This window comes from Lepidochelys kempii, chromosome 6 (genome assembly GCF_965140285.1).
Source record: "Lepidochelys kempii isolate rLepKem1 chromosome 6, rLepKem1.hap1, whole genome shotgun sequence".
Classification (NCBI taxonomy): domain Eukaryota; kingdom Metazoa; phylum Chordata; order Testudines; family Cheloniidae; genus Lepidochelys; species Lepidochelys kempii.
This window is the reverse complement of record NC_136385.1, coordinates 110,811,941-110,837,941: the sequence shown is the minus strand read 5'-3', so window position 1 is coordinate 110,837,941 and position 26,001 is coordinate 110,811,941. Positions and strand designations below refer to the sequence as shown.

Sequence of the window (26,001 nt, the reverse complement as noted above, 5' to 3'; positions counted from 1 at the left end):
GAGGAGATCATATGGGCCACATTGAAGCCATCACCCAGAGAGCAACCCCCTGCTGACAACTCCAATAAGAGAGCTCACAGGATTGAACCAAACCGGAGCCCATCCTCAATAAGCAGCGAGGAGCAGCTCGCTGTGGGAGAAAAACAATTCCAGTGACACCACGCCCTCTCCCCTCCTTACAAATAAACAACTTCAGGGAGTGCACTCCAGTCCCTCTCACTCACCACAAAAGGAGCGATAATGGGATTATGGCAGAACCTTCTGCAATTTCAGGAGGAGGGAAAGAGGGTTAGGATATAAAGGCCCGTTTGGGGGTTGGGGGCCATCGACTTCATGCAGAGCAACTCCCAGAATCCTTCCCTTCCAATGGTTTTGCAGCTCCTATCCCTGCAGCAAGTGCAGATCCTCTCACGCCACATTCCATGCCAAAGCTGGCACACATCAGAATCCATTAGCCCAACAAGGTGCTGGGAGATGCGTCACTAAGGGGCTAACGTAACACTAACACACACAGTTCACAAGCACAACAGAACGTTAGTTTCTGGTATAGGATGTCATCGTATGAAATTTCCCATTCTTCTCTCCATAGCCTCCTTATGGCCTCTACTTAAGTTTCAGCCTTCTGTTCCAGTTCTCTCTATTGCAGCCCTGTGAGATGTGAATGGAAGAACGATCTCTTGCACCTGCATCGATTCACATATGGTCTGTGGCTCAGATGTCACTCAAAGTCTAGGTAAGGCAGAGACCCAAAGGAGAGTGTGTGCATAGTGTCTGGCATGTGACTAACGATGTAGCTAAAGAAATCACACTGCTTCCATGATGCAGAAACAAATCTTACTTTTGAATCAAATAATGGTATAGGCATTAAAGGAGGGAAGAATCTCTGAATGGGGAAGAAAAGAACTTGCTCAAAGTCATGGAATTCCATCATTTTAGCTATTTTAGCAGTAGGATACAGAGTCAGGAACATTTTAGGCCTGTTTATGGTCTTGTTTTAATACCTACAAATCCAATTTGTAAGTAGCTTTCCTCTTACACTATTACAGTAATCGGTTGGCAGGCTGAGTCTATTGACAGCATACTCAAAAGAGCTGATGAAAGGAAAATTTACTTTCCCTTACAATTTTATTGTAACAGGATATTGAATGGCAAAATGCCCTGCCAGCACATGATCAGACATAGGTACTCTACTTCTTTACGGTGGTAAGGATCTGGCACGTCTACACTGTGAGAAAAAAAAAACCCAACAACCCACACACGGCAGTGGGTCTCAGAGCACGTGTCCACTGACTCAGACTCATGCTATGGGGCTAAGCATTGGAAACGTTCCAGCTTGGGCTGGAGCTTAGGCTCTGAAAACTGCCGGGAGGGGGCAGGTCTCAGAGCTCAAGCAGGAATATCTACACTGCTATTTTTGCCCCTTAGCACCTGCCCGAATCAATTGACCTGGTCTCAGACTTGCTGCTGTGATTTGTTTAGGGTTGGTGGTGGGTTTTTTTGGCAGTGTAGATGTGCTTGTGATCTTTCTAGGACCTACCTATAGCAGAACAATAATGACATACCTCTATTAGACATTTTATTGGACTTTGTTTGCTTGGATAATACCAGTCCATTTTACTTGTACCACACTTACTAATTATGTACATTGCAGTGTGTATAACTCAGTTCAGACTCTTTTCTATATACTGCACCTTTAAATACCTGCTGCTGAGGCAGCTGTCATTTTGTGGTCAGACGCAGCCCACTCTGGGGCAAACAAATTGTGCTCTCTCATGGAGACTTTACATTTGCTCTGTCTTTTCTGACCAAAAACGTATGGTTACTCTTTCTGTGTAAGAAAAACAACAGATCCATCTTCTTTGCAGGACAGCTCCTCACAGAAAAAAAAAGTCCTACAGAATTTAATAAGGATGAACCTTACGGGTCTCTGCAGATACTTAATGGGGTTCTGTAAAAATTACTCTAAAACCTATAGAATCTATCTTAGGTATTTAGATGCAGCAGTGGTCAAAAAAGCTAACAGAATATTAGGGACCATTAGGAAAGGAATAGATAAGACAGAAAATATCATAATGCTGCTATATGAATCCACACCTTGAGTACTGCATGCAGTTCTGGTCGACCCATCTCAAAAAAAAGATAATTAGAATTGGAAAAAGTATAGACAAGGGCAACAAAAATGACTAGGGGTATGAAACAGCTTCCACACAGGAGAAATTAAAAAGATGGGGACTGTTGAACTTAGAAAAGAGATGACCGAGGGGAAATATGAGAGAGGGCTATAAAATCATGAGTGGTGCGGAGAAAGTGAACAAGGAAGTGCTATTTAATCCTTCCTAGAACACACAAACCAGGGGTCACCCTGTGAAATTAATATGGAGCAGGTTTAAAATAAACAAAGTACTTCTTTACACAACACACAGTCAACATGTGGAGCTCATTGCCAGGGGATGTTGTGAAAGCCAAAAGTATAACTCGATTCAAAAACGAATTAGAGAAGTTCCTGGAGGATAGGTCTATCAATGGCTATTAGTCAAGATGGTCAGGGATGCAACTCCATGTTCTGGGTGTCCCTAAACCTCTGATTACTAGCAGGTGAGACTGAATGATAGGTGATGGATCACATGATAAATTGCCCAGTTCTGTTCATTCCCTCTCAAGCATCTGGCAGCAGCCACTGTCGGAAGACAGGGCTTGATGGACCATTAGTCTGTCATTGTATGGCCATTCTTATGTTCTTAATTATCCTTCCAACACCCCTGTGAGGTAGGGAAGTCCTATTATCCCCCATTTTACAGATGGGAAACTGAGGCACAGATAGATTAAGTGACTTACCCAAAGTTACCTAGAAAGTCTGTGATGGAGCAGGGACTTGAACATGAATCTCCTAGATCCTAGGCTATTCATAGACTCATAGATATTAAGGTGAGAAGGGACCATTGTGATCATCTAGTCTGACGACCTGCACAACGCAGGCCACAGAATCTCACCCACCCACTCCTGCGATAAACCTCTCACCTATGTCTGAGCTATTGAAGTCTTCAAATCATGGTTTAAAGACTTCAAGGAGCAGAGAATCCTCCAGCAAGTGACCCGTGCCCCATGCTATGGAGGAAGACACAAAACCTTCAGGGCCTCTTCCAATCTGCCCTGGAGGAAAATTCCTTCCCGACCCCAAATATGGCAATCAGCTATTGCCTAGACCTGGACCATCCTTCCTCTCTGTGGTACCTTTTGAATAATTTTTGGAAACCTCCTATACAATTCTATAGCAGATATTTTATTTTAAGTTCTGTAGCCCTTTTCCACAGGAATAATCAATTTTTCTAAAATCTACACTTATGAAAACCTTATTTTCTTTTGTTTCTTCCTTTCAGTACTTCCTTGTCTGGGCTCCTCAGTTAGAAATAGATGGTCAAAATACAGAAGAAAAATCTTTGCTGAAGTTTTCATGAAGAAAACTTCCCCTCTCCTTTCTCCCCCCTCACCCACTTTTTTTTTTGGGAGGGGTGTCAATCTTTGATTTCAAAACATTTTGACCAGTACTCTCTCGAGTCATGGGCCTTCTTGCTTCACCCTATTAAAAACAGTAATTCATCATGCTCTTTTGATCCTACCCTAAATGCAGAGTCCTGCATTCTGTGCTGGCTTACATCTGTGCACCCCTTTTGAAATCTACTGGCAAGCTACTATAGCTGCTCCTTGTATAGACTGACTTAGTTTGCAGATTTTTTTTTTCAGTTAACATGTCTGTTCCTTCTTTTCTGCACTCCTGATCTCATAGCTGCATTTTGAGTGATATACTGCACTTCATAGGGTTGAGGCACTCCTGTGAATTCCAGGGGAGAGCATTATATCAGTCAAAATTTCCCATGAGGATCTGAGCACAGAATTTTGCCATTAGGATTTAAATTCTTTGACTCCCTGTTCTCAGGTTGTCAAAAAAGGATTTCCTATTAAGAGAGGCGGGGTGGGGGGGAGGTTTAGAATGCATACAAGCCAACGTGCAGACATTAAGACCCTAATTCTCCAAACACTTAAACACATGAGTAGTCTTGCCAAGTTCAATGGGGCTCCTCATGTGTGTACTTAGGTGCCTGAAAGTGTTTGCAGTATTGGGACCCAGTAATGAGTAACTAAGCAAATTGCTGGCAACATAAACTACATGGAGGTATCTTAGTAACCATGTTGTAGTTCCAGCCCAATGCATTGTTATTCTGAACTGAAGATGTAAATCAAAATTCTTCATTTCATTAGTTATGGAACTCAACATTTCATTTTGTAATATCTAGTGCCATTAACATATATTTTAATGGTTATCAAAGAAGAGAGTCAGAGGACATGTTGTTGCTAGGAGACTGTTACTTCAATCCTGTAAATCTTCCAGGTTGCATATAATACCCTGGCAAAAAAAATTAGACTCAAGTCTGGCAGAACTAGAAGAGTAACTTTAACAAACAGGCATTCTACAAATGCCAGATTAGTTTAATTTCACCAAGTGCATATTTGTTTACATTCTTTAAATGGTCCATACTTGACTATTATTCGTTTCTTCACTGATACTTGATTTAGCGAGGCGGAGCAAGCTTTGTTTAAGCATATTGAGCTGGATTCTGCAGTACTCATGGAGACAGAGTCCCACTGAAGTCAGCTAGGAGCAACTGGCTTCAATGAGAGTTTCACCTGCATCAGAATTGCAATATCAAATCCCATGTTACATACCATGGCCCTGATCCTGCAGGGGGTTCACCCACACAGAGCTCATTGCAAGATTCAATGTGCCTCGCTAGTTATTACCACCAAGGCAGTAAATGCATTTCTTTCCATGCAGATACAGGTCCTAGCATATGCAGACTAATGCCACTGAAATGTTTTCAGTTGCCATTATGGAGCTCTGTGCTCTAACTGACCACGTTTCCTATTTTTTAGCTTCGCTGAAGTAGTGGAGTCAAATGCCTTCTAAATCAGAGCTTTCTATTACCTGGTTCCCTTAATCACAAAGATTTTTTTTTCCCCTCAGAATTCATGTTTAAGATTTGATGCTAGGTTTCTGATGATGATGTGTTCTTTGTGACTCTGACAAATTGTGCTAAACATGAGAACTCATTAACTTCAGTGGCACAACTCATGTGCTCAAAAGTTATGCATGTGCCTATGTGCTGTACTGTGACTTTAGGACTACTTTGGAGGCCTATATGTTAATGATGTAGATAATGCGTTCTTTATCTAATAAGGGACATAGAGCTTTTATTTCTCTAGGAGTCTGGAAAGATCCAGATAATATTTCAGTGGAGGTTCTTAAAGCAAACTTAAGTAGACATTTGATAGGTCTCTTACAAAAGATATGGGAAGAAGGAAAAGCATCATAGTGAAGCTGCCAAAGAAAGACGACCTTTGTCAGTGTAAAAACTGGAGGGGCATTCAATTGCTGTCTATCCCAAGTAACATATTTATACATATTATTCTAGACAAAAAGAAAGTGATAGATTCAAGGTTATGACAAGAACAGGCAGGGTTCAGACATGAGAAATCATGCATAGATCAAATACTAACCCTACGTATCATCACAGGACTGTCAAACCAATAGCTTTATATGAATTTTATATATTTCCAAAAAGCCTCTGATACAGGGGATAGAACAGTTTTATGGAAGTTGCTACACTGCATGAAATCACTCCTACATTTGTGAACATCATTCAGTGCTTCTATGAAAATATAAACATGCCAAGTAATACATAACAGTGAACTGACTAAGCCATTTGATGCTACTACAGTGTCAGACAACATCTTATGTCACCCATGATCTGTTTACTGGTAATAGATTGGATAATGAGAGAGTACAGAACAACCAAAGGGCATACAATGGCCTTCCACAGAGAAGTCTGAGGATCTTGACTTTGCAGATGACGTCATCATGCTATCCCATACCCAGAGAGACATCCAAGCTAAAACAAATGATCTCCAGGATGGAAAAAATCAACACCAAGAAAACTAAAACAGTGAGAATCAACACACCGACAAGACCCACCAAGAACACTATCTGGGTCTGGCATGAAAGAGGTCTGATAGTTCACTTATCTTGGCAGCATTGTAAGTACAACAGAGGGAACGGATGAAGATATTAAAGCCAGAATAGTGAAAGCCAGACATGCCTTCGCAACTCTAAAGCCAATCTGGAGAAACAGAAATCTTGCCCTCCAAACAAAGTTTTGAATATTTAACTCCATTGTAAAGTCGGTCTTACTATATGGCACTGAAACTTGGAGACTTATTAAGACGTTACTATCTAAACTCTATGTTCTCATAAACAGCTGCCTTAGACAAATCCTCAATATCAGATGTCCAGAAAAAAAATCACAAATGAAGAATTTTGGAGGAGGACAAAACAGAAACTGATAGGACAGAGAATTACAGAACGAAAATGGGGATGGCTTGGACATGTATGGAGGAAAGATCTGAACAACATAGTAAGACAATGATTAGACTGGAACCCTGAGGGCAAGAGGCAATAAGACCAAGAATGACATGGAAATGCACAATAAAAGCATATTTGAAAACTATCAAAATGACCCAGGAAGAAGCTAGGACTGCAGCAGGAGACCACCAAAGAAGGAAGGCAGTGGTGAAGGTTCTTTGTTCCACATGGACCAGAAAGGCATAAAAGAGCTTTTATTACTCTAGGAGTTAGACTTTTTGATTTCTCAACATAATCTCCTTCCTTAGAAGTTTTTAAGGTCAGGCTTGACAAAGCCCTGGCTGGGATGATTTAGTTGGGGATTGGTCCTGCTTTGAGCAGGGGGTTGGACTAGATGACCTCCTGAGGTCCCTTCCAACCCTGATATTCTATGATTTCACACCATCCAAAACCCAATGAGGTCAGTCTTTCCATTGACTTCCTATCTTTAGGCTTTGGATTGGGCCCTGGATACTGTGCTTATCTTAAGTTACTGTGCTTATTTTAAGTTACTCACGTAGTTTTATGCTTGTTAGATGCAAAAAACTCTGAAGCTGAATGAAAAATGTGATATGAGATAAAATCCTGACCCCATTGACGTCAATGGGAATTTTGTCACTGACTGCAAAGGAGGCAAGATTTTCCTCACAGTATTCAGAGAAACTCACTTGACAATGCCTCTCAAACAGTTAATGATCCTGGCTGGTTTATAATTATATTGGATATATATTTAGTTCTCAAATCCCATAGTACAATACAACTATTATACTACAGCTGTGTCCCTCATTCTGAATGTGCAATCTGTCCCGCACTGTGGGGACTGTGAATAGCATTAGTGACAACAAGCATGGCTGAATCATTGACAAATTCAACCTTAATCATCTTCTTTTTCTTGCCTTGAAAACTAGACTATTTAAATCTAACTGGATCAAAACTATCCAAAAATAGCGGTGCATAAGGAAAGACAGGCAAGTGAAACTGCTAGATAATACTGGCTAAATGTTCCTGAGAAACATGACATGTGTGAGAAACCAGATGTAATTTTAACAATACAGCTTCCTTTTTGACAAAGGAATCTCCAGAGTCTGATTTCATGTATCCACAATAAAACTTAACAACTCGAGTGTAAGAGTAAGAACAGACTCCTTTAAACTTACAGGAAAAAAGCACCACTGAAGAACATTGATGCAGAACATACTGAATATGAAGAGAAAAGACCTCTTATGACCTTGTAGTAATTAAGATACCATCTAAGTCCAGCACAGAGCTCACCTTACTCAAACATTTCACAAAGACACTACAGGACTCAATGACTAGCCTTGCAGTTTTGCAAAAGACCAAAAATCCTTGGTAATTAATGTGTGCGACTTTCAGACTTTTGTGCATTCTAAACAGATAGCACATTATTTACTAGAACATTAGGGCTAGATTGTGGCTGACCCTTGAGAGAGAGTGCATGGGGAAGAGGGCAGGAAGACCATCTCTCACTTGCACAGCCTACCTAAAGTGAGATGAAGAGAAAGGATGGTCCAGTGATCAAGACACTAGTTTAAGATTTGGGAGACCTAGCTTCATGTCCCTTCTCTGCTACAGGCTTCCTGTATGACCCTGGGAAAGTCACTTAGCCTCTCTGTGCCACAGCTCCCCATCTGTAAAATGGGAATAAGAGCACTTCCCTACCTCGCAGGAGTGTAGTGAGGAACAATACTGTAAAGATTGTGAGGTGCTCAGACTCTACAGCAATGGAGTCCTATAAGTAGCTATATGTTCCCTAGGCATCCAGACACCTTCAAGTGGGTAGGGAAAGACACTTTACAAACTTTAGTTAATCGGTCTTATGAGCATCAACGACCCACTGAGGTGGGTATTATTAAAACCTATTTTACAACTGAGTATACCAAGGCACAGAAGCCCACATACTTGCAGAACTAAGCACATGCTTAAGTCCCATTGATTTGAATAGGTTTAAAGTTTTTCTAAATAGGGGTGGTATGCTGAATTGGGCCCAGTGTGGTTACACACATTCAAATTGTTAGTCAGTGGCAGAGTCCAAAATAGAACCAGGCAGACCTAGTCTTGCTATAAAGCCTCCAAATGAGTTTTGAAGTTTCAAGTTTTAACACTGGATGTTACTCACATAGTTTTAAGACTACAAATATCATATTAACCATCTTAATGAACAACCAGCCTGTTCTCTCCTTTTTGCACACATCTACTCTCTTTAATGTTAATGGGGATTACATGTACAAAACAGAGGGACACAGGACTGGAAGGGACTTCTGGGTTATTGAGTCCAGTCCCCGGCTTCCGCAGGCAACCATATACATAAGAGAATTGACTTCTACAAGTGAAAACAGTGCTGGCATCAATTGACAGCACTTCTAGAAATTCGATCCTCTGTTTTTTACCTCATGCTACCGACACATTTGCCAGAGAGGTAATTTGAACCATTTCCCTTAATTAAGGTAACCTAGCACTTCTGCCTCCCAGTTAATTGCAGAATTGGAGAGGTTTTTTGTTTTAAATCTCTTCCATAATGTCTGGACAATAATGCTGTTCCCTTTGTAGATTCCAGGGCCAGAAGGGCCCATTATGATTGTCTAGTCTAATTTCCCATACAAACGCAGGCTATAGTACTTCCCCAAAATGATTCCTTTTGAACTAGAGCATATCTAAACAAACAAACAAAAAAACCAAACAAAACACACCACCACCAGCAGAGACTGATTGGACGAAGAAGATCAAAGATCTCCTTAATATTAAATCTCTGATCTCATTCTTTCATCTGTTAGGTAAGGTTTTTTCTTAAAAAATTGCAGGAACAAACCAAATGGTGTATCACAGGCCAATGGCTTTTTAATTAAATAGAGCACCCACTGCTCCAGAAATAAGCATAGCATCATTGGCGTGGCTTTGAAGTATGATAAATGTTGGTTGGGACTGGGATAAAGAGAATGTGAATCAAATGCATATTGTTACCCCTCTGCTGTGCGACAGCAGGTGTTGCGTCCTTGCACGTCAGATTCCTTTTAGAGGAGACATCAGTGACATAGCATCCAGATATATTATTAGTGCAAGTTTTTTATATTGCACTATAAACACTAGTCCTTGAACAGGTGTATCACAAATAGCCCACAGGCAATCCCCCTCTTCCAGGAATCTCAGCTAAAACACCGCTGCACAGTTCCCTGGAAGCTACTTTGCCTTGAGAACGGATTCTGATTAGGAATTTAAGTCAAAAAACAAATTCTCTTGCTGCTTGCCACAGCTTCCCCCCAAAACGAACATTACAAAACAATACTATTATTTCTTCAAAGACTGAACAGTGTTCATGTGCTAAGAAAAATAACTTTTTAGACTATGTTCAACAGCAGCACGTAGTGACTCATGCCATAACAATACTATGATGTGAGTACACTTATAGATAAATAAGAAAATGTACACTTCGTATTAGCCAAGAATTTAAGAATATAGGGTTCCGAATTTTTGTAGTGCTATCTACAAATAGGGAAAATAAGTTATTCCATTATATTCATCTCCAGTATGTAATCATATATATGTACATGTACATAAATGAGTTTATTTCAGCGATCTTAGGACTCATATGTTGCTATGCTTCACTCAGACTTTGCTCACAGAGGATATTATAATGGCCATCCATAAAGTCAATATCTGCCAAGAGTTACTGCACAGTGGTACTTGCAATGCCATAGTTACTTCCTAGTCACTTCTCAGACACCTCTTTGTACACCTTCTGACAAATGCAAACTTTTAAAATGTTTTAAACTGCTGTGCTGAAATACCTTGATGTAATTATAGACTTCACTTCTGGGTTAACAATGTATATATTATATACAACCACACAACTATATTAGCAATGTAGGTAAATAATGTCAAGTACTAGCTTAAGAGATAAGTACTTCAAGTGGTCTATTTGATTTCATTTCCTTCTTGCTCCTTGGCATCTACTCACAATATTTTCAGATGCATTGTACCTTGTGGGGTCAATCTGAAACCAAGCTTGCTGCAAATGCACTGTAGAATGGTGACTGGGATATGTAATGCTGTTACACCTTTTGGTTTTAGCCTTTTGTAGTCCTGGAGCATAGGAGGACACTGAATGACAATAAACAAACCAAATGCAAGCTCTGTTGTTGTATCCCAGCATGGTAAAGAAAGTGAAAACAGTGTAAGTGTACATCTGTTTGTGGTTACATTTTAGATTACAAGCTCTTCAGGGAAGGAAATACCTCTTACTCGATGTTTGTACACCTCCTAGCACAGTGGGGCACCAGTCTCAACCGGGCCCTCTTGGTGCTAGTGTAATCCAAATAATAAATGATTAACAAGCCAGAGGAGGCAAATACAGCACAGATGAAGTCTGAGTTTGGGAAGAGAGTGTACAGCATGTATAAAAGCTGATTAACTGAGATGGTCTGCTTATAAGGTGAAGCATAATTGTACTCAAAACCTTTGGGGCCCCTAAAGTGGCCTCCTAAGAGGGCACTATTTGCTGATTGTCTAATATGGGTTGCCTCTTGTGCAGGTTTCCCTGGATTGTTTGCTAAGTAAAACCAGAAACACAGGGGCAGATCCTCAGCTAGCATAAATTGGCATATAGTTTAACTGAAGTCAATGGAGCACAATTTACACCAGCTGAGGATCTGCTCGGTAATAACCCAGATTGAAAACAATGAGGAAAAGTGAGAGTACAGTGTAACAAGGGAATGAGTTGAACTCACTGAGTGAGTCACCACTGAGCAGACCCTCAGCTGGCATAGATCAGCAAAGCTCAACTTCACAGGAGCTATATTGATATATACCTGCTGATGATCTGGCCCTGAGACTTAAAGCCCTGGTCTACACTTGGGGGGGTGGAGGGGGAAGAGGGAAATTGATCTAAGTTACGTAACTTCAGCTACGTGAATAACGTAGCTGAAGTGGATGTACCTAGATCGACTTACCGTGGTGTCTTCACCGCGGTGAGTCGGCTGCTGCCACTCCCCAGTCGACTCCGCCTGCGCTTCTCGTAGGCAGTGGAGTTCAGGAGTCGACAGGAGAGTGCTCGGGGGTCAATTTATCCCGTCCAGATGATGTTCCATTAAGAAAGCAAGACAAAAATCCTGAGAACATTATGCGCTAAAACAACCTGAAAATGTTACAGTTTTTCTAGGTATTCGGGGGGAGAACCGTAGGTTACATTTGAAAAATATTGATGATCTCCCTTCGGATTTCTTTGACACTCATATAGATTTGAGGTACTTGGTTTGGAAGACAGAAAGGTTTATAAAGTGAGAATTATACTGGAAATTCATTTTTACCTTATGATGCTGTGGGAATTCCTAGACCTTCCCAAGTTTCAAGAGGAAAGCTTCAGATATCCTCGGTTTTCTCTTAGGAGAGGAATTCGATCCTTAAATTATTCAGTCATAACAGAAATAAACTTTTGGTGGCAAAGAATTCTTATACAATGTGATATCTCCTAGCTCACAAAGAGATGAAGAAATCAATTCTTGTTGGATGTGCCCAAAATATCACATTTAAAAGCTGAATTTTCTTAATATTTTCCCTTGAAAATCTCATGGGAATACTTTTTCTGTGGTACAGATTCATCCATTGCATTCAGTATGGTGAGACCAACCAAATGCAACTGTATACTTCATCTGGTTCTATTAAAATTAACATGGATTAAAGTTCAGTCTAGTCCTGAGGACATTTTGAATGGTACTTTGTAGTCTGAATAGATAATTCTCTGGAAATTGATATATACACAATACACAGACTGTCTATAATCAGATAGGGTTAAACCTTGTGACACTAATGCCCCATAGAAACAAAACTAAAAAAAAAGGCTACACTGGCTTCTCTAAATCTTTATTCCAACTATGAGCACAATGGAAATGCTGAAATTAAATTGATAGTCGCCCACAGGTTTAACATCCTAACAGATGATGTGCCAGGAAGGTCTGTCAGTGGCACCTTGTTTACTACTCTCACCATCACAGAAATAAAATCCAGTGTCCTCCTCAACAAACAACAACAACAAAAAGGAAAAAAACCATCAGACAAATACTGGCCCATTTAAGGGAGTTTCTCTCCCTCTTCCCCCCAGCGTTGTGCTCTTGTCACTCAGGCAGCAACTCAGACTATATCCGTGATCTTATGTCCCTTAAATTGGAAAGGGAGTTTTTCCCCCATGGACTTCAGTTATGCCCTATATTATCCCTCTCTCCCACCCAAAAGAGAATATCTCCTCCTCCCCACTTCTCCTCCTCTCCCAGTCCTACAGTGAGATGCCACATTCAGATGAAAAGGTGGCCCAAAATGGCCCTCTGCCTGAGGAGGGAATTGAATGTAGGCCTCACAGGAAGTGATCTAGCCATGAAGTAATAAGGTGGGCACCTCCTCCTACATTCAAAATCTGGCAGGGACCCTGCTAGGCAGCTTCTGAGCAACATGGGTGAGATAGGTTTCAGAGTAACAGCCGTGTTAGTCTGTCTTCGCAAAAAGAAAAGGAGTACTTGTGGCACCTTAGAGACTAACCAATTTATTTGAGCATGAGCTTTCGTGAGCTACAGCTCACTTCATCGGATACATAGCGTGGAAACTGGGTGAGATAGGCATTCGCCTACCTAGATCGCTCTGGAGCTTAGGCAGGAGATAAGGTGTCCAGATGCCTAGAATGAGGCTGCAGCGTGCATGCCCAGAGGCAGAAATTTAGGCATCTAGGGAACTTTGACAGTGAAAATGTAGGTGCCAAGTGAGTTTAGGCACCTACAGGGTTAGGCGGCAGCCCAGCAGTATTGTTGTAGATTGCAGTGGCACCAATGCGGAACGTACACACCTACATACACCCTAAGCTGCCTGACTACAATAGAGGGGTTCCCAGCTCTGGATTTACAAGCAGAGACAGACACCCAACTCTGTGAGGGGCTGGGGTTTAGCACCCAGCTGTGTGGTCCACATCGCCCATTGGCTAGTTGGGCAGTTTCCACACCGAGTGTGCTGCCTTTTGTGGATCTCCCATTCTTAGTCGCCATTTATTGTAGGAGTTTAGGCACCTAAATCAGGCTTTTTGTATCGCGATTTTATTCCTGTGATTTCCTAGGTGCCTAGAAGTTAGGCATTGCAATGCTGAGGACTCAGGCCTTCTAACTGAAAACCAACATCTTAAAACCTACCTCACAGGCACTCACAGGTAACCAGTGCAGGTCCTTAAACATAGGTGTTGTGTGTTCTCTATCAGGCTCCTTTGGGGGCAACCATATTCTGCATCAGTTCTAACTTGCCAATCAATTTAATGTTTAGCTCCATGCAGAGGACATTGCAATAGTCTAACCTAAACGTCATCTTTGTTATTGACCTTCTAATACAAACCTCCTTGCTAACATGGAAGGTCTGCAGCAACCCGCCCTAATTTCCATGCATAAAAGCTTTTCAACCATTTGGATTTAAATGATGACTACTATTCTCACCAGTAGTAATGTGGTAGCAACCACAGCTCCAGAAGTCAGTATCAGGGCCAGTTGTGGTTGACATTATACAAATACATGAGGGGACATGAATTCACAAAGTTTACTATGTAATTTGAAATCCATCGTAATAAATAAATACATACATACATACATACATACTTGGTGCTTTTTCTGTTCCCTTCCGTCTGAGCATCTCAAAACTGGCTCACAGAAGTATCAGATTAAGCCTTAGGGGATAGTAAGTAAGCTGTCACAGGAGAAAAGGTCCTCTCATGGATTGGTAACTGGTTAAAAGATAGGAAACAAAGGGTCGGAATAAATGGTCAGTTTTCAGAAAGCAGAGAGGTAAACACTAGTGTTCCCCCATGGGTCTGTACTGTGCCCAGCCCTATTCAACATATTCATAAATGATCTGGAAAAGGGGGGTAAATAGTGAGGTGGCAACAAAATGGCAGATGAAATTCAACGTTGATAAATGCAAAGCAATGCACAGAGGAAAACAATCTCAACTATATGTATAAAATGATGGGGGCTAAATTAGCAGTTACCATTCAAGAAAGAGATCTTGGAGTCATTGTGGATAGTTCTCTGACACATCCACTCAGTGTGCAGCGGCAGTCAAAAAAGCAAACAGAATGTTGGGAATCATTAAGAAAGGGATAGATAAAAAGACAGAAATATATAAATCCATGGTACGCCCACATCTTGAATACTGTGTGCAGATGTGGTTGCTTCATCTCAAAAAAGGTACATTGGAATTGGAAAAGGTTCAGAAAAGGGCAACAAAAACTATAAGGCGTATGGAACAACCTCCATATAAGGAGAGATTAATAAGACTGGGACTTTTCAGCTTGGAAAAGAGACGACTAAGAGGGGATATGATTGAAGTCTATAAAATCATGACGACTGGTGTGGAGAAAGTAAATAAGGAAGTATTATTTAGTCCTTCTCATAACACAAGAACTAGGGGTCACCAAATAAAGTTAATAGGCAGAAGGTTTAAAAAACAAAAGGAAGTATTTTTCCCACACAACGCAGTCAGTCTGTGGAACTCTTTGCCAGGATGTTGTGAAGACCAAGACTATAACAGGGTTCAAAAAAGAACTAAAGATCATGGAGGATAGGTCCATCAGCTATTAGCCAGGATGGGCAGGGATGTGTCCCTAGCCTCTGTTAGCCAGAAGCTGGGAATGGACGACAGGGGATGAATCACTTGATCATTACCTGTTTTGTTCATTCCCTCTGGGGCACCTGGCATTGGCCAGTCGGAAGACAGGATACTGGGCTAGATGGACCTTTGTGACCCAGTATGGATGCTCTTATGTTCTAAATGTAATGTAATTATTCCCACTTTACAGATAAGGGAAACTGGGACACAACAAAGTAAGTAAGTCTCTCACCTAAATTCACACATTAGCTCAGTAGCACAGCCAGAAAGAGAGCCCAGAACTCTTTATTTTCAGTCCTTCATTTTAAACTACACAAACCATCCCCCCAGCCTCTTGAATAAAACTAGAAAACAAAGTACCAGACAAGTGTCTGAAGGTCAGTCATTTTCCTCTGATGCCGGCAAAAACTAGAAGCATAATGGAAGCAATGAACTCAGCCCCTGGTGGCATGCAGTGACCCTTCCAGCTCACACTCACAGCAGCACTGAATAGCCCTGAAAGGAGCTGCGTCCAGTCTCCCTTGTCTGCAGGGTCTTCTTTTGAGGTAGTGGTGTGGGAAATCAAGTGATACCCCATATGACACCACCCCATACACCAGCATTCCACACCCAAAGAAAAACTCCAGAGGTTAATCTTTAAACCAGTGCCACTTAAACTACCCAGTTCTTGCAAACTGAAAAATCATAGGGCTATTAATAAGATATGATTACAAAAAAGCAATTCTGGACCCCAAGGTAATTTTTTAATCTCACAATCTGGGATTTACCACTGACTGTCCCAGGCTTCCAGGAAACATGCTGTGATTGCATTATGTGCATTACATCCATGAGAATTTAGCTAGAAAGGGCTTTTCCTGCAGCTGGCATCTTGTACACCAGGATATAGTCAAGAATGAATCATTGGATTCGCTATGATTCTTCATACATTTCATCAGAGATTATTATGTATCCATGGACATGACTAATGGCTTCATGTAATGGGCAAATCAAAAGTATTTTACCCGGGGGTGGGGGGGGAGTAACACAGAGTAACCAACAGTTTGCCACTTTGAATGTTTTCCTGGCTATTTGACAAGTAAATCCATTTAACCGTTACATTTGCATTTACCCATTTTATATTTAATACAACGGTTACTCAGTAATGTTTAAAGAACTCATGATTAATAGGTAATGCTTTCAGTGTGAAATTTTAGGATACTGAAATTTAAGTAAAATTAATCTCAGAACCTTAGGATTGCAGAACTGCTCTGAGTTTTCATTCCCTAGCTACAATAAACATGAGCCCAAAGGGTTAATGAGGTTCAGTGCTATTGGTATGGCAAGTAGGATTCAAAGCAGTTATTGAGGGTCTAATACTAGATAATGATGACTAGAAAACCAGAGGGCTAATGACATTCTATGCTATAGACAATAAAAGAAATCAGAGGTTAATGAGATTCTATGCTATGAATAAACAGGAGTCAAAGGGTTAACAATGTCCTAGAGCATATATATTGTAAACAGAAATCAAAAGGGTTAATGAAATTATAGGCTACTGATGTAGTAAGCATGAATCACATTTTTATATGGTTCAAGGCTACAGATATGGTAAGCAGGAATCAAAGTGTTAACAAACAGGTTATATGCTACAGCTATGGTACAGAGAAATCAAAGGGTTAATAGAATTCTGTGCTAGAAATATGGTAAATGGGAATCAAAGGCGTTATCAGCAGGTATGAAAGGGTTAATGTCCAAGATACATGTACGGAGCTGCTAATTGTAAAGACAGAATATTACTTGGAAAAACTAATTTGATTACCCAAAACTCCTGCTAAGGATGCTATGCTTGTGGCCATTCCATCTGGCAAGATATCTGTGAAACAGATTAATTGAACTCAAATTAGCGTAAGATTAAATCACTTGATTTCAACAGCCAGCAGAATCCTTCCATAGTGCTTACCATGCACAGACTAGCTCTGCATTTCAACTTTTTCCTATGAAATCCAATAGGCACAGTAACCTGTTACTTGCTTTTTCATTTTCTGCCTCAGCGCTACAACTGAGTCATTCTGTTGCCTATGGCTCCTGGGTATACAGTGTTTCTGCAGCGTGCTGCATTATATCTGAGTTAATCCGTCCACGTTATTTTCTGCTAATGCAGTTGCGGGGTTCGCTTTCTGATGCTTTGTAGACACTTGTCAAAAGCCATTTGGAAAGCCTAAACTATGCATAAATCTGCACAGTGAATGTTTTCCTTTATTCATTTGCTCCTATTATTTGATTTCTTGTAGGCCTCTGCGACAGAAATGGAGAAAATAAGGTAAGTCAGACAGTTTATGTACATCTCATTATAGTCAAGAAATATTCTATTGCACAGTAGGTGATATAGGGTCTTGAAAAAATATTTTGCTTAATATGATGGGTGTGAAATATTGGATTGCATGATAATGTGGCAGAGGAGAGCCGTGGTTTAGAGACAATAGGAAGTGAATGTGGTTTGGCTAGTAAATTTGTTTTGCAGACATGTTAATTCAGAAGGGGTATTCTACACACAAACATGTTTTCATTATCAAATGCAGAGTATATTTGATTATATAAATGTTGTAGTCACTTGTCCATTTACTGCAAAAGTATGCCATTCTGTTTTCATGAGAAAGGTGGATCAATAATTTATGAAAAATCTAAAGAAAACATAGGCTTGAATTCAAAGCATCTAATTACTGTGGTTTGTTTCTGTGTAATGCTGTAATAGTGGTGTTCATTTCATTTCTTGACTACCCAGATAAATCTGGTGTCTTCTGTGTTTCAAATGTTGCTATACTGTACAGTTTCTGAGCACAGCTCTCTGCTTTAAGCAAAGGGAGATGGCTTTTATAAATACATAAGTAGCCCCATCTCATGTCTGAGTGTAAGCCTGCTTGGGGGGGGATATTGCTTTTGTACATGTTGCAAAGAAAAAAGAGCATGAATTGTAGCCATTTTTAATCAAATACAGTCTGCTAAATACAATCCACAAACCATATCAACCGATATATGGAAATGCTTAACTATTGATTATCCTTAAAGTATTTTTATAAGGCTTATTTTCATGTCCAGTTATATCTACTAGACTCTCAATTTATTTTCAGTTAGCAAGCCCAAATTCCTTCTCAGGACCTACTGAGGCAGTTTGAACAGCAGGGCTAACTGATAAAGCACAAATCTTAGATTTATTAACTTTAAAAAGGCTACTAAGTTTGTTAAGCAAATGAAGGGAAGTTGCAGTACTCTGGGAACAGCTAGGGAAAGGCAGTAGTGCTCAGTTGTAAGAGAACCCAGAGGTTTGAAGTTAGCATTTGGAGACTTCTGGGCAGGAACCACAAACAAGTCCCTTGCTGGAGTTTAGTTGGAAAAGAGTGGGAAGGATTAACTCTTACAGTACACTTGATCAAGATGCACGTTTTGGAAGTTCCTGGTATAATTTATTAATTAAGTTAGTGCTGATTTTACATTTCTATGCAGTGTTGTCTCATGAGAATCAAAGTGGTATAATTTATCAGCTTGATAAGACACTTGTGATATAGTGGGGTTATTTGTATACAAAAGAATATAAATAAACGGCACAAATCCTCAAGTCAATGCGAGTTTGGCCTGAGTAAAGACTGAGTAAGAACCTTGGGATTTGGCCCAGTATTAAACAAAACTTTGACTATATTGAAACAAACATCTGTGACTATGCACACCCATATTTTCATGCACAACTTGGTTCACAGTGCAAGCAAATAATTGTTTATGTACTTGTGTGCACAGATATGGGAACCTCTACAAATATCCCCCCCCAGTGGTCTTGGTGTCTGCTTTTAACAAACACAGCTCTGGCTGTATTTGCAATAATAGGCTGTGGAGCCTAGGAGAAGAATGAATTCAGAAATATATGCAACAAGGGCAAAATTTTGCTTTGACAAGAGATACTTAGCAGCTGACTAGAAAATATTAACATAAGGATATAAACATTTGGGGAACGGATGTTGCAGCTGCTATCCACATAGACTCCACTGAAGTTAGTTACTCTGTGCATGGATCTGCTACAAAGTCAAACCATAGCAGCCCAATGTCACCCCACTGAAGTAAATGGGTGTTTTACTATTGACTTCAGTGGGAACAGGGTCAGCCTGTATGCTAGCATCTTGATATTTATAGCTTGTTGTTTACACTTGCTGTATACAGTATTTTACAAAGCAGACATTTGTTCCCATTCCATATCTCATCATAAGCACTCTCTGCCCAAGAGGGGCTCAGGAGTAGAACAGTAGGCCAAGATAGGTGGTCATTGGCAGAGCTACTTGGGGGTAAGCTGCACTACTGCAACCTGAACATTGCTTGGCTCATGCCAATCATAGTTGTCTCACACCTGAACACAAACTAAATCCACCTTCAGCATTTTGAAAAATGAAACATTAAAATACTACAGTACCATCACTTTAAAGGTTTGGTGAACTCACAAGCCCTGTAAGATCTTGCCTTCAGGAGCTGTAAAAGTCTCTCTCACAGAGAGTGTGGAGTGTGCTCAACACCTTAAGGCCAGTGCCCTTGGTTTCCTCAGGACTACAAGGCAGTACTGCTTGTAGCTGGGAGGGTTTCTGATGGCTGGCATGTGGGGAAAAGTACAGTATCATGGTGGGAGCCATTCCTATCCTGTCTGGCTTGTGCACACACTGAACTCTCGATGTGCTCTGTCTCTTCTGCTACCAGCTCCTGCCACATCCACTGGGTGGTAAGCTGCAGAGGGAGGTGTCATACACATCAGCAGCTGGGAAGGGCTGGTGGCCATGTGAACAGCAGCTGAGATAAGGCAAGTGAAGAGAATAAGAGCCTCAGGCCACTTGCACTTTTTTGGAACTAGGGTGACTGAGACAGAGCTAAGACTTGAGAAAGCAGGAGGAAGGGGCTTACACCAGGACACAGAGAGAGAATCACATTCATCTGGATCTCATCTGTCTGAGCTTCCACAGGGTGAGAGCTAAAGGTTAAAAAAGGTTCTTGCATTCTGTTCTCCATTTAAAAAATGAGCCTTTTAAGTATCAAAAATAAGCACAGGGACTCCACATTTCATATGGCCCACTCAAACAGCAGCGCTTGGGACGCCACAGGGCCAAATATCTGAAGATTTTAAAACCTGTTCTTATAGAAGTCCTACTGTATTTGAGCAAACCCGATGCATCTGAAGTGGCCTTGAGGAATGGTGCAGTAGGTTCCATAAGACAGACAACTGCTGACCCAGGGATCTACCACACTTTGGAATTATTGCGGTGTTCTGTTGGCCCAGAGCACTTGACTAGCAGTGGTGTTCCAGAGTCCTTTTGCACAGGGGGAGGAGGAGGGGAGAGTGGGAGATTTTCAGAATTTATTCTGGCATGTGGAGAACTTCCTACAGAAATAGAAGCATGCTATTTTTCTGTAAAATTTCAGCTAGAAAAATAATTGCTAAATGAAATCTTCATGCTGTGACTAATTCTTAGCAGTATAGAGTAGTGTTTACAATAGCTAGAGGTACCAATATATTAGGCAGGAATTAAGGCTAACTACTAATCACAAACCTCTTGGGGATCAGCATTTATCTAGGTTGGGTGTGCATGTTTATCCAGACACTTTAAAACATTAATTACTACTGAATACAACCTTTTAAAGCACAGTTTTTGGATTCATTGCTCAAATGTGTCTACCAAGAAGGGATGAAAATTTCAGACCTATGGTATGTAACAAAGTAGAGTTTTGAAATGTACATTATGTTCTGTTCTATTTAGGTTACTGATATGGGAGCTGAGTGCCAGATTTTTCGGGTGATCTAGAAAATTTAGCATAAATTAATTACAATGTTATTTAGCATTACTTAGTTGGTTTTTTCATGCTTCCAGCCTTGCACATCCATGTTTTTTGATGCACCAAAATGTGGCCACTCTGAAGATTGTGCACGCAGATCCAGAGGTCAAAACTGATAGACAGTATGACCAGGACAGGGAGCCAGGACTTGGGGGTTCTACTGCCTAGTAAGCTACAGATTCATCCCCCTTCAAATTATAGGGTAATAATATTTTCCTACTTTGCAAGGAAATGGTTGTGAAGTTGAGTCTAAAAAGTCCTTTCAGATCCTTGGATAGAAGATGACCACCTCAGAATACAAAGTTATTTTATCTGTTTTCAACCCTAACTCAGTTTTTGATACTATCCCGTGTGGGAAAAGCTATTTTTCTCTCCAGGTAATCCTAGTGAGGTCAATAGGACTATTTGTTCAGTCGGGTTCTGTTCAACTGAGTAAAAATATCAAAGTATATCCCTAAATTTAAAATGGCAATCCAGACATACCAGGAATCAGTTCTAGACCCACACAATGCAGAAACAGGATTTATTGTATCTCCCTATATGGAAGTTTAAATAGATGACTCCCCCTGCTAATTCCTTTTTTGCATCTCCTATTCACATCAGTGGTATAGCAAGATCATGACAAGTAATTAGTTTAATCATAGTGCATGGAGCAGTGGTTGGTTCCCTATTGAGGTGTTTACATTCTCTTTAGTGTTAGTTGTAATAATTATAAAAGTAATAGGACTTCTGTGACAATTCATCAGAGGAACTCAAGTAAGTCATTTCTGTAAACTGCCAAAAGTCTTGACAACCCTGTGATGGGAGCAGGTCTGATCCTCATGTTAAAGATGACAAAAATGAGATGAACGGATTTGCCCAAAGTTCACACTTGGTGATAGAACCTCTCTCTTGAATTCTCATACTGTGCTTCGTAGCTGGATATTTGAGCTGATCTGGGATAACTGATGGGTCTGCTTATTGATTAGTGCAATTTTAAAAGATAGGCAAAGACACCCAGAGCACTGGAGGAACGCTGTTATTGTAGTTGAGTAAAAAAACTGAGCACACATGCATGTCCACTGCATTCCCAGCACTTGTTACAGCTCTCTTCACATGGTAATGCATACGCCTGCCTGCCACTAAGTTCCTTCCAGTCTGCCTTGACTCCTCTATGGTTTGCTCTTTCTCCCACCTCCCCCCCTCATTTTTTTAAAAACAATAAGAATTTTCCCATCGGGCAGCACCAGCAGCAATAGCGACAGTAAGAGACCTAGTGTAGACAAGCTTCTGAAGCCACTGGTGTTCCTAATGCTGTCATTTAATCCTGCTCACCGGAGTTCTGAACTACTCCGTTCTCTCAGTCTCATCCCTGACACAACTATCCCCCTTATAACCAAATCCTCAAGGAGACATGACAGACATTAAACAGGCTGAGAGCTCGGGGAAAGCCTCACAGGGATGAAGGAACAGAATGTATTAAGCTGTTACACGGTCACTGCTGCAGATAGTTTTTCTTCCCATAGACTCCAAGGCCAGAAGGGATGATTTTGATCATCTAAGCCCAAGGTCCTGTAGAACACGGGCCATAGAGCTTCCCCCAAATGATTCCTAGAGCACAGCTTTTAGAAAAAAAACACCCAATCTGGATTTAAAAATCACCGAGGATCGTGGATTCTCCAGGACTGACAAATTTTTCAAATGGTTAGTTACCCTCTCTGCTGAGATAGCAGTTGCAGTTTGTTGCTCTATGGCTGGGAAAAATCCTATTGCCCGGAAACATGGAACAAGCAGAAGTGATGAAAGGGAATTAAAAGCGTCCAGCAGGAGAACAGGACAGGATGGGGCCTGGTTGAATGATACCAGGTAGAACAGGGGAGGGTGGCCACAGGAAATGACTAGGAGTAGAACAAAGAACTGAACTGATTCAGGGGTGAGCTTTGTACTGCTAATCTCCTATCAAGTGGAGCACTACAGTGAGTCACAGAGGAAAGGGGTGTGCCTCCTTGATACAGCCTTACAGGTAATGCCTGGGGATAGAGGAGTGGGAAGGTACATTATTCCACAACTGAACATTATTAAGGAAAAAATTGCAAACTCTGGCCCACAGTCAGTTCAAAGGCAGTAACAGTCCAGTTTGCTAACCAAGACAAAGTAGGCTGTTATACTATTAACGATGATGTAATTACTTGTTGCTGCTACAAAACAATTTGATTAGAAGAGGGAGAGGCTCTACTACTTTGTTACAGCCATCGACATTTGCAACTTTAAAAGCACCTCTATGCTACCCCACAGTTTGCTCTATGGGCATGTGAATAGCAGCACTCACCAGAGTATTGTGCTGTAAGTCCCGTGAGCAGATGCTGCCAGCACAAACTAAAAAGGTTCCTAGTTCGCATTAACGGAATCCTCTTCAAACCAGACTCCATTAATGTGAGCTAGGAAACTTTTCATTTGCACTCACAGTGTCCACACGAGGGAGTTACAATGCAGCACTTTGCTGCACATTGCTGTTCACACTCCCAAAATCTGAACTGTGGAGGAGCAGTGTAGACATGGTTCTAGTTGTCACTGGCAAGGGTTAGGCAATTCAATTTGCAAATTGATCTGTGATTTACAGACCAACTATTCAAATACAGTTGAATATGTCCACTTGGACTGACTTTTTTTTTTTTTTTTTTTTAGTCCAGAATACAGCAACCTGCCACCCACCCCCATTTTTTGGGGTGGGGGAGGGTTAAAATAAAATCCAAACAGGACTGAAATTATTTAAGGTTATAATGAAGGCTCAAGGCCAAATAAGGGTATAGTACACAGCACAGGAGAATATTCTAAGGAATCAGGTATAGACACACTTTCCAGAATTTATGTCTGAAAGATGAAATAGTGTGTGTAAAACTGAACAAAGCATGAAATGTTTTTTTCACTAAGGGCAGCACTCTTGTAAGTGGCTATAGGACCTTTAAAGTTGATTCCCTGCAAGTATGTGACCATTCTGCTGCTCAGGTGGTGTGTGTCACTTTGGCCAGACAAAGCTCTTGTTACTACATTACTCTAAAAATAAGGATACCAAAAGGTTTTTCCAACTTGTTTAACACCACTCATGATTTTAGTTCTACAGTCTTACTGCTAACCAGCTAAAAATGGCCTTCATCTCAGATCACTGTATACTAACTCATGGTGTGAAATTCTTTATAAAAGCATTTTCAAAGGTTCTTAGGTTTCTTACTGCACTTGCTGATGGATCCACTGACAGCTCTATAGCTGACCAAGAATCAGCTTACATCAGATTTGTGCAAAATGGGACTTGTACTCTGTTGCTATATACTTGGAATCGGGGGTGGCTAGTATACAAAAGACAGGAAACCACTTAGGAGTGCTGGTGATCTAGGGAGAAAAGCTCAAATAAAAACTGATTGATCTGAATTTAGCTGAAGAGCCCTTCTTGACTGCCACGTGAAGTGGCATAAAGGTCAAGTTTGAACAAGACACTCCACAAGTGGAATTTGTGAAGTTCATCAACTATAAGTTGGGCTTGCTATTCTGATCTCAAAAGACTATACCTTTAAAAGTTGGAATTTATTTTGAACCATTTAAATTTTACCATTTAAGTCCCAAAATACTATGCTATCTTCAAGCTTTTGCTGATAGCTCTGAAAATACATGCCTCAAAGGTATCTACCATGTATCAAAAATGATCATTTGGCAGTCCTCCATTTGGAACCACCATATTGCAGTAACTGAGTCAGGAAGTAGCTTAATTTAGGGGCATTCTTCGGAGATTCAAACAGGCAAATTGGTGAGCATGTTTTACTTCATGATGGAGTTTATCACCATTTTGACAGATGTCTCTATCTTAAGAAGATTATCTCTTCTTAGAGATGTTGTAAAAGCTAGAAGATGCCATGCAGTACTGAATGGCAATCCTGGTCCTTTCTTCCTTCTCAAAAATTAGCTTTAGGTATGGGAAATTTGAAGGGCTAAACATTATTTATGGGGTTTTAGCGACAAATCTGCAGGAAACCCCCCCCCACAACTTTATGCTTAATGTAGCATTTAACATGTAGATGCTAGATTTTCTAGGCTATAGCCAACATTAACCTGGCTTCCAAGCTTAGATTCCAGAGTGGCCTACAAGATAGAGAACATTGAGCAGTTACAGTAAAGTACACAGACAATTTGCTAGGCCACTTAACATAGATAATAAGTAAGGAGGAAGATGAGAAAGTGCTACATCAGTGGTAGCTTTTAAATACAACTTCAGAGGCACTCAGATGCACTAGAAAGGACATTACACATGTATCTTTAAACAGAATTTCTAACCACCAGGACACCTGCCCATCAGGATGCATTACTCATGGTATAAATATGGTTCTCATTCTGTAGCAATGAAGTTGTAGAACATGGGTTTTTCCACAATGAATTTAATAAAAAACAAGCGCATACACATACACACAAAGCATATTCCAAGATTTCATACAGATGTATGTGGACAACCCAAGTATAAATGCTTTACAACCCCACTGGATTATTCTCTAGTGACCAGAAGTGGGAGTAGTAAAAAAAAAAAAAATTATTCATGAACCCAGGCACAGTGAGTACCCAATAGCAAGCAACAGTAGTGGAGGACTTAGGCAAGGACTGTTTTGCATGATCAGAGCTAGATTTCAAAGTGGATGGATATAAAACTTAAATGGAATGCATAAACTGGTTGAAAGACTATATCGTTGTAGTTATCAACAGTTGGCTGTCAAACTGGGAGGATGTATCTAATGGGGTCCGGCAGGAGTCTGTCCTTGGTATAGTACTATTTAATATATTCATTAATGACTTGGATAATGGAGGGAGTAGTATGCTAATAAAATGTGTGGGTGACACTAAGATTGGTAGGGTTGATAGCATGCTGAAGGACAAGATTAGAATGCAGAGCGAGCTTGACAAATTTGAGAATTGGTCTGAAATCAAGATGAAATTAAATAAGGTTCAAAGTTAAGGGGAAAAATAAAATGCACAACTACAAAATGGGGAATAACTGGCTAGGTGGTAGTGCAGCTGAAAGGGATCTGGGGATTATAGTGGATCACAAA

At 40.6% G+C, this 26,001-nt stretch overlaps 1 protein-coding gene across 5 annotated transcripts in view; it reads left to right on the top strand.

Moving 5' to 3' along the window:
* Positions 1-26,001, top strand: part of BEGAIN (brain enriched guanylate kinase associated) — a 268,692-nt gene that overhangs the window by 49,852 nt on the left and 192,839 nt on the right. For 3 of the 5 annotated variants that reach the window (XM_073350728.1, XM_073350724.1, XM_073350725.1), the window contains exon 1: positions 17,160-17,396. In XM_073350728.1, coding sequence (XP_073206829.1) covers positions 17,383-17,396 — 14 coding nt within the window. In that variant the 5' untranslated portion in view covers positions 17,160-17,382. Of the gene's footprint in view, positions 1-17,159; positions 17,397-26,001 lie in introns of those variants that run through there. The other 2 variants (XM_073350727.1, XM_073350723.1) reach the window with 1 other exon arrangement.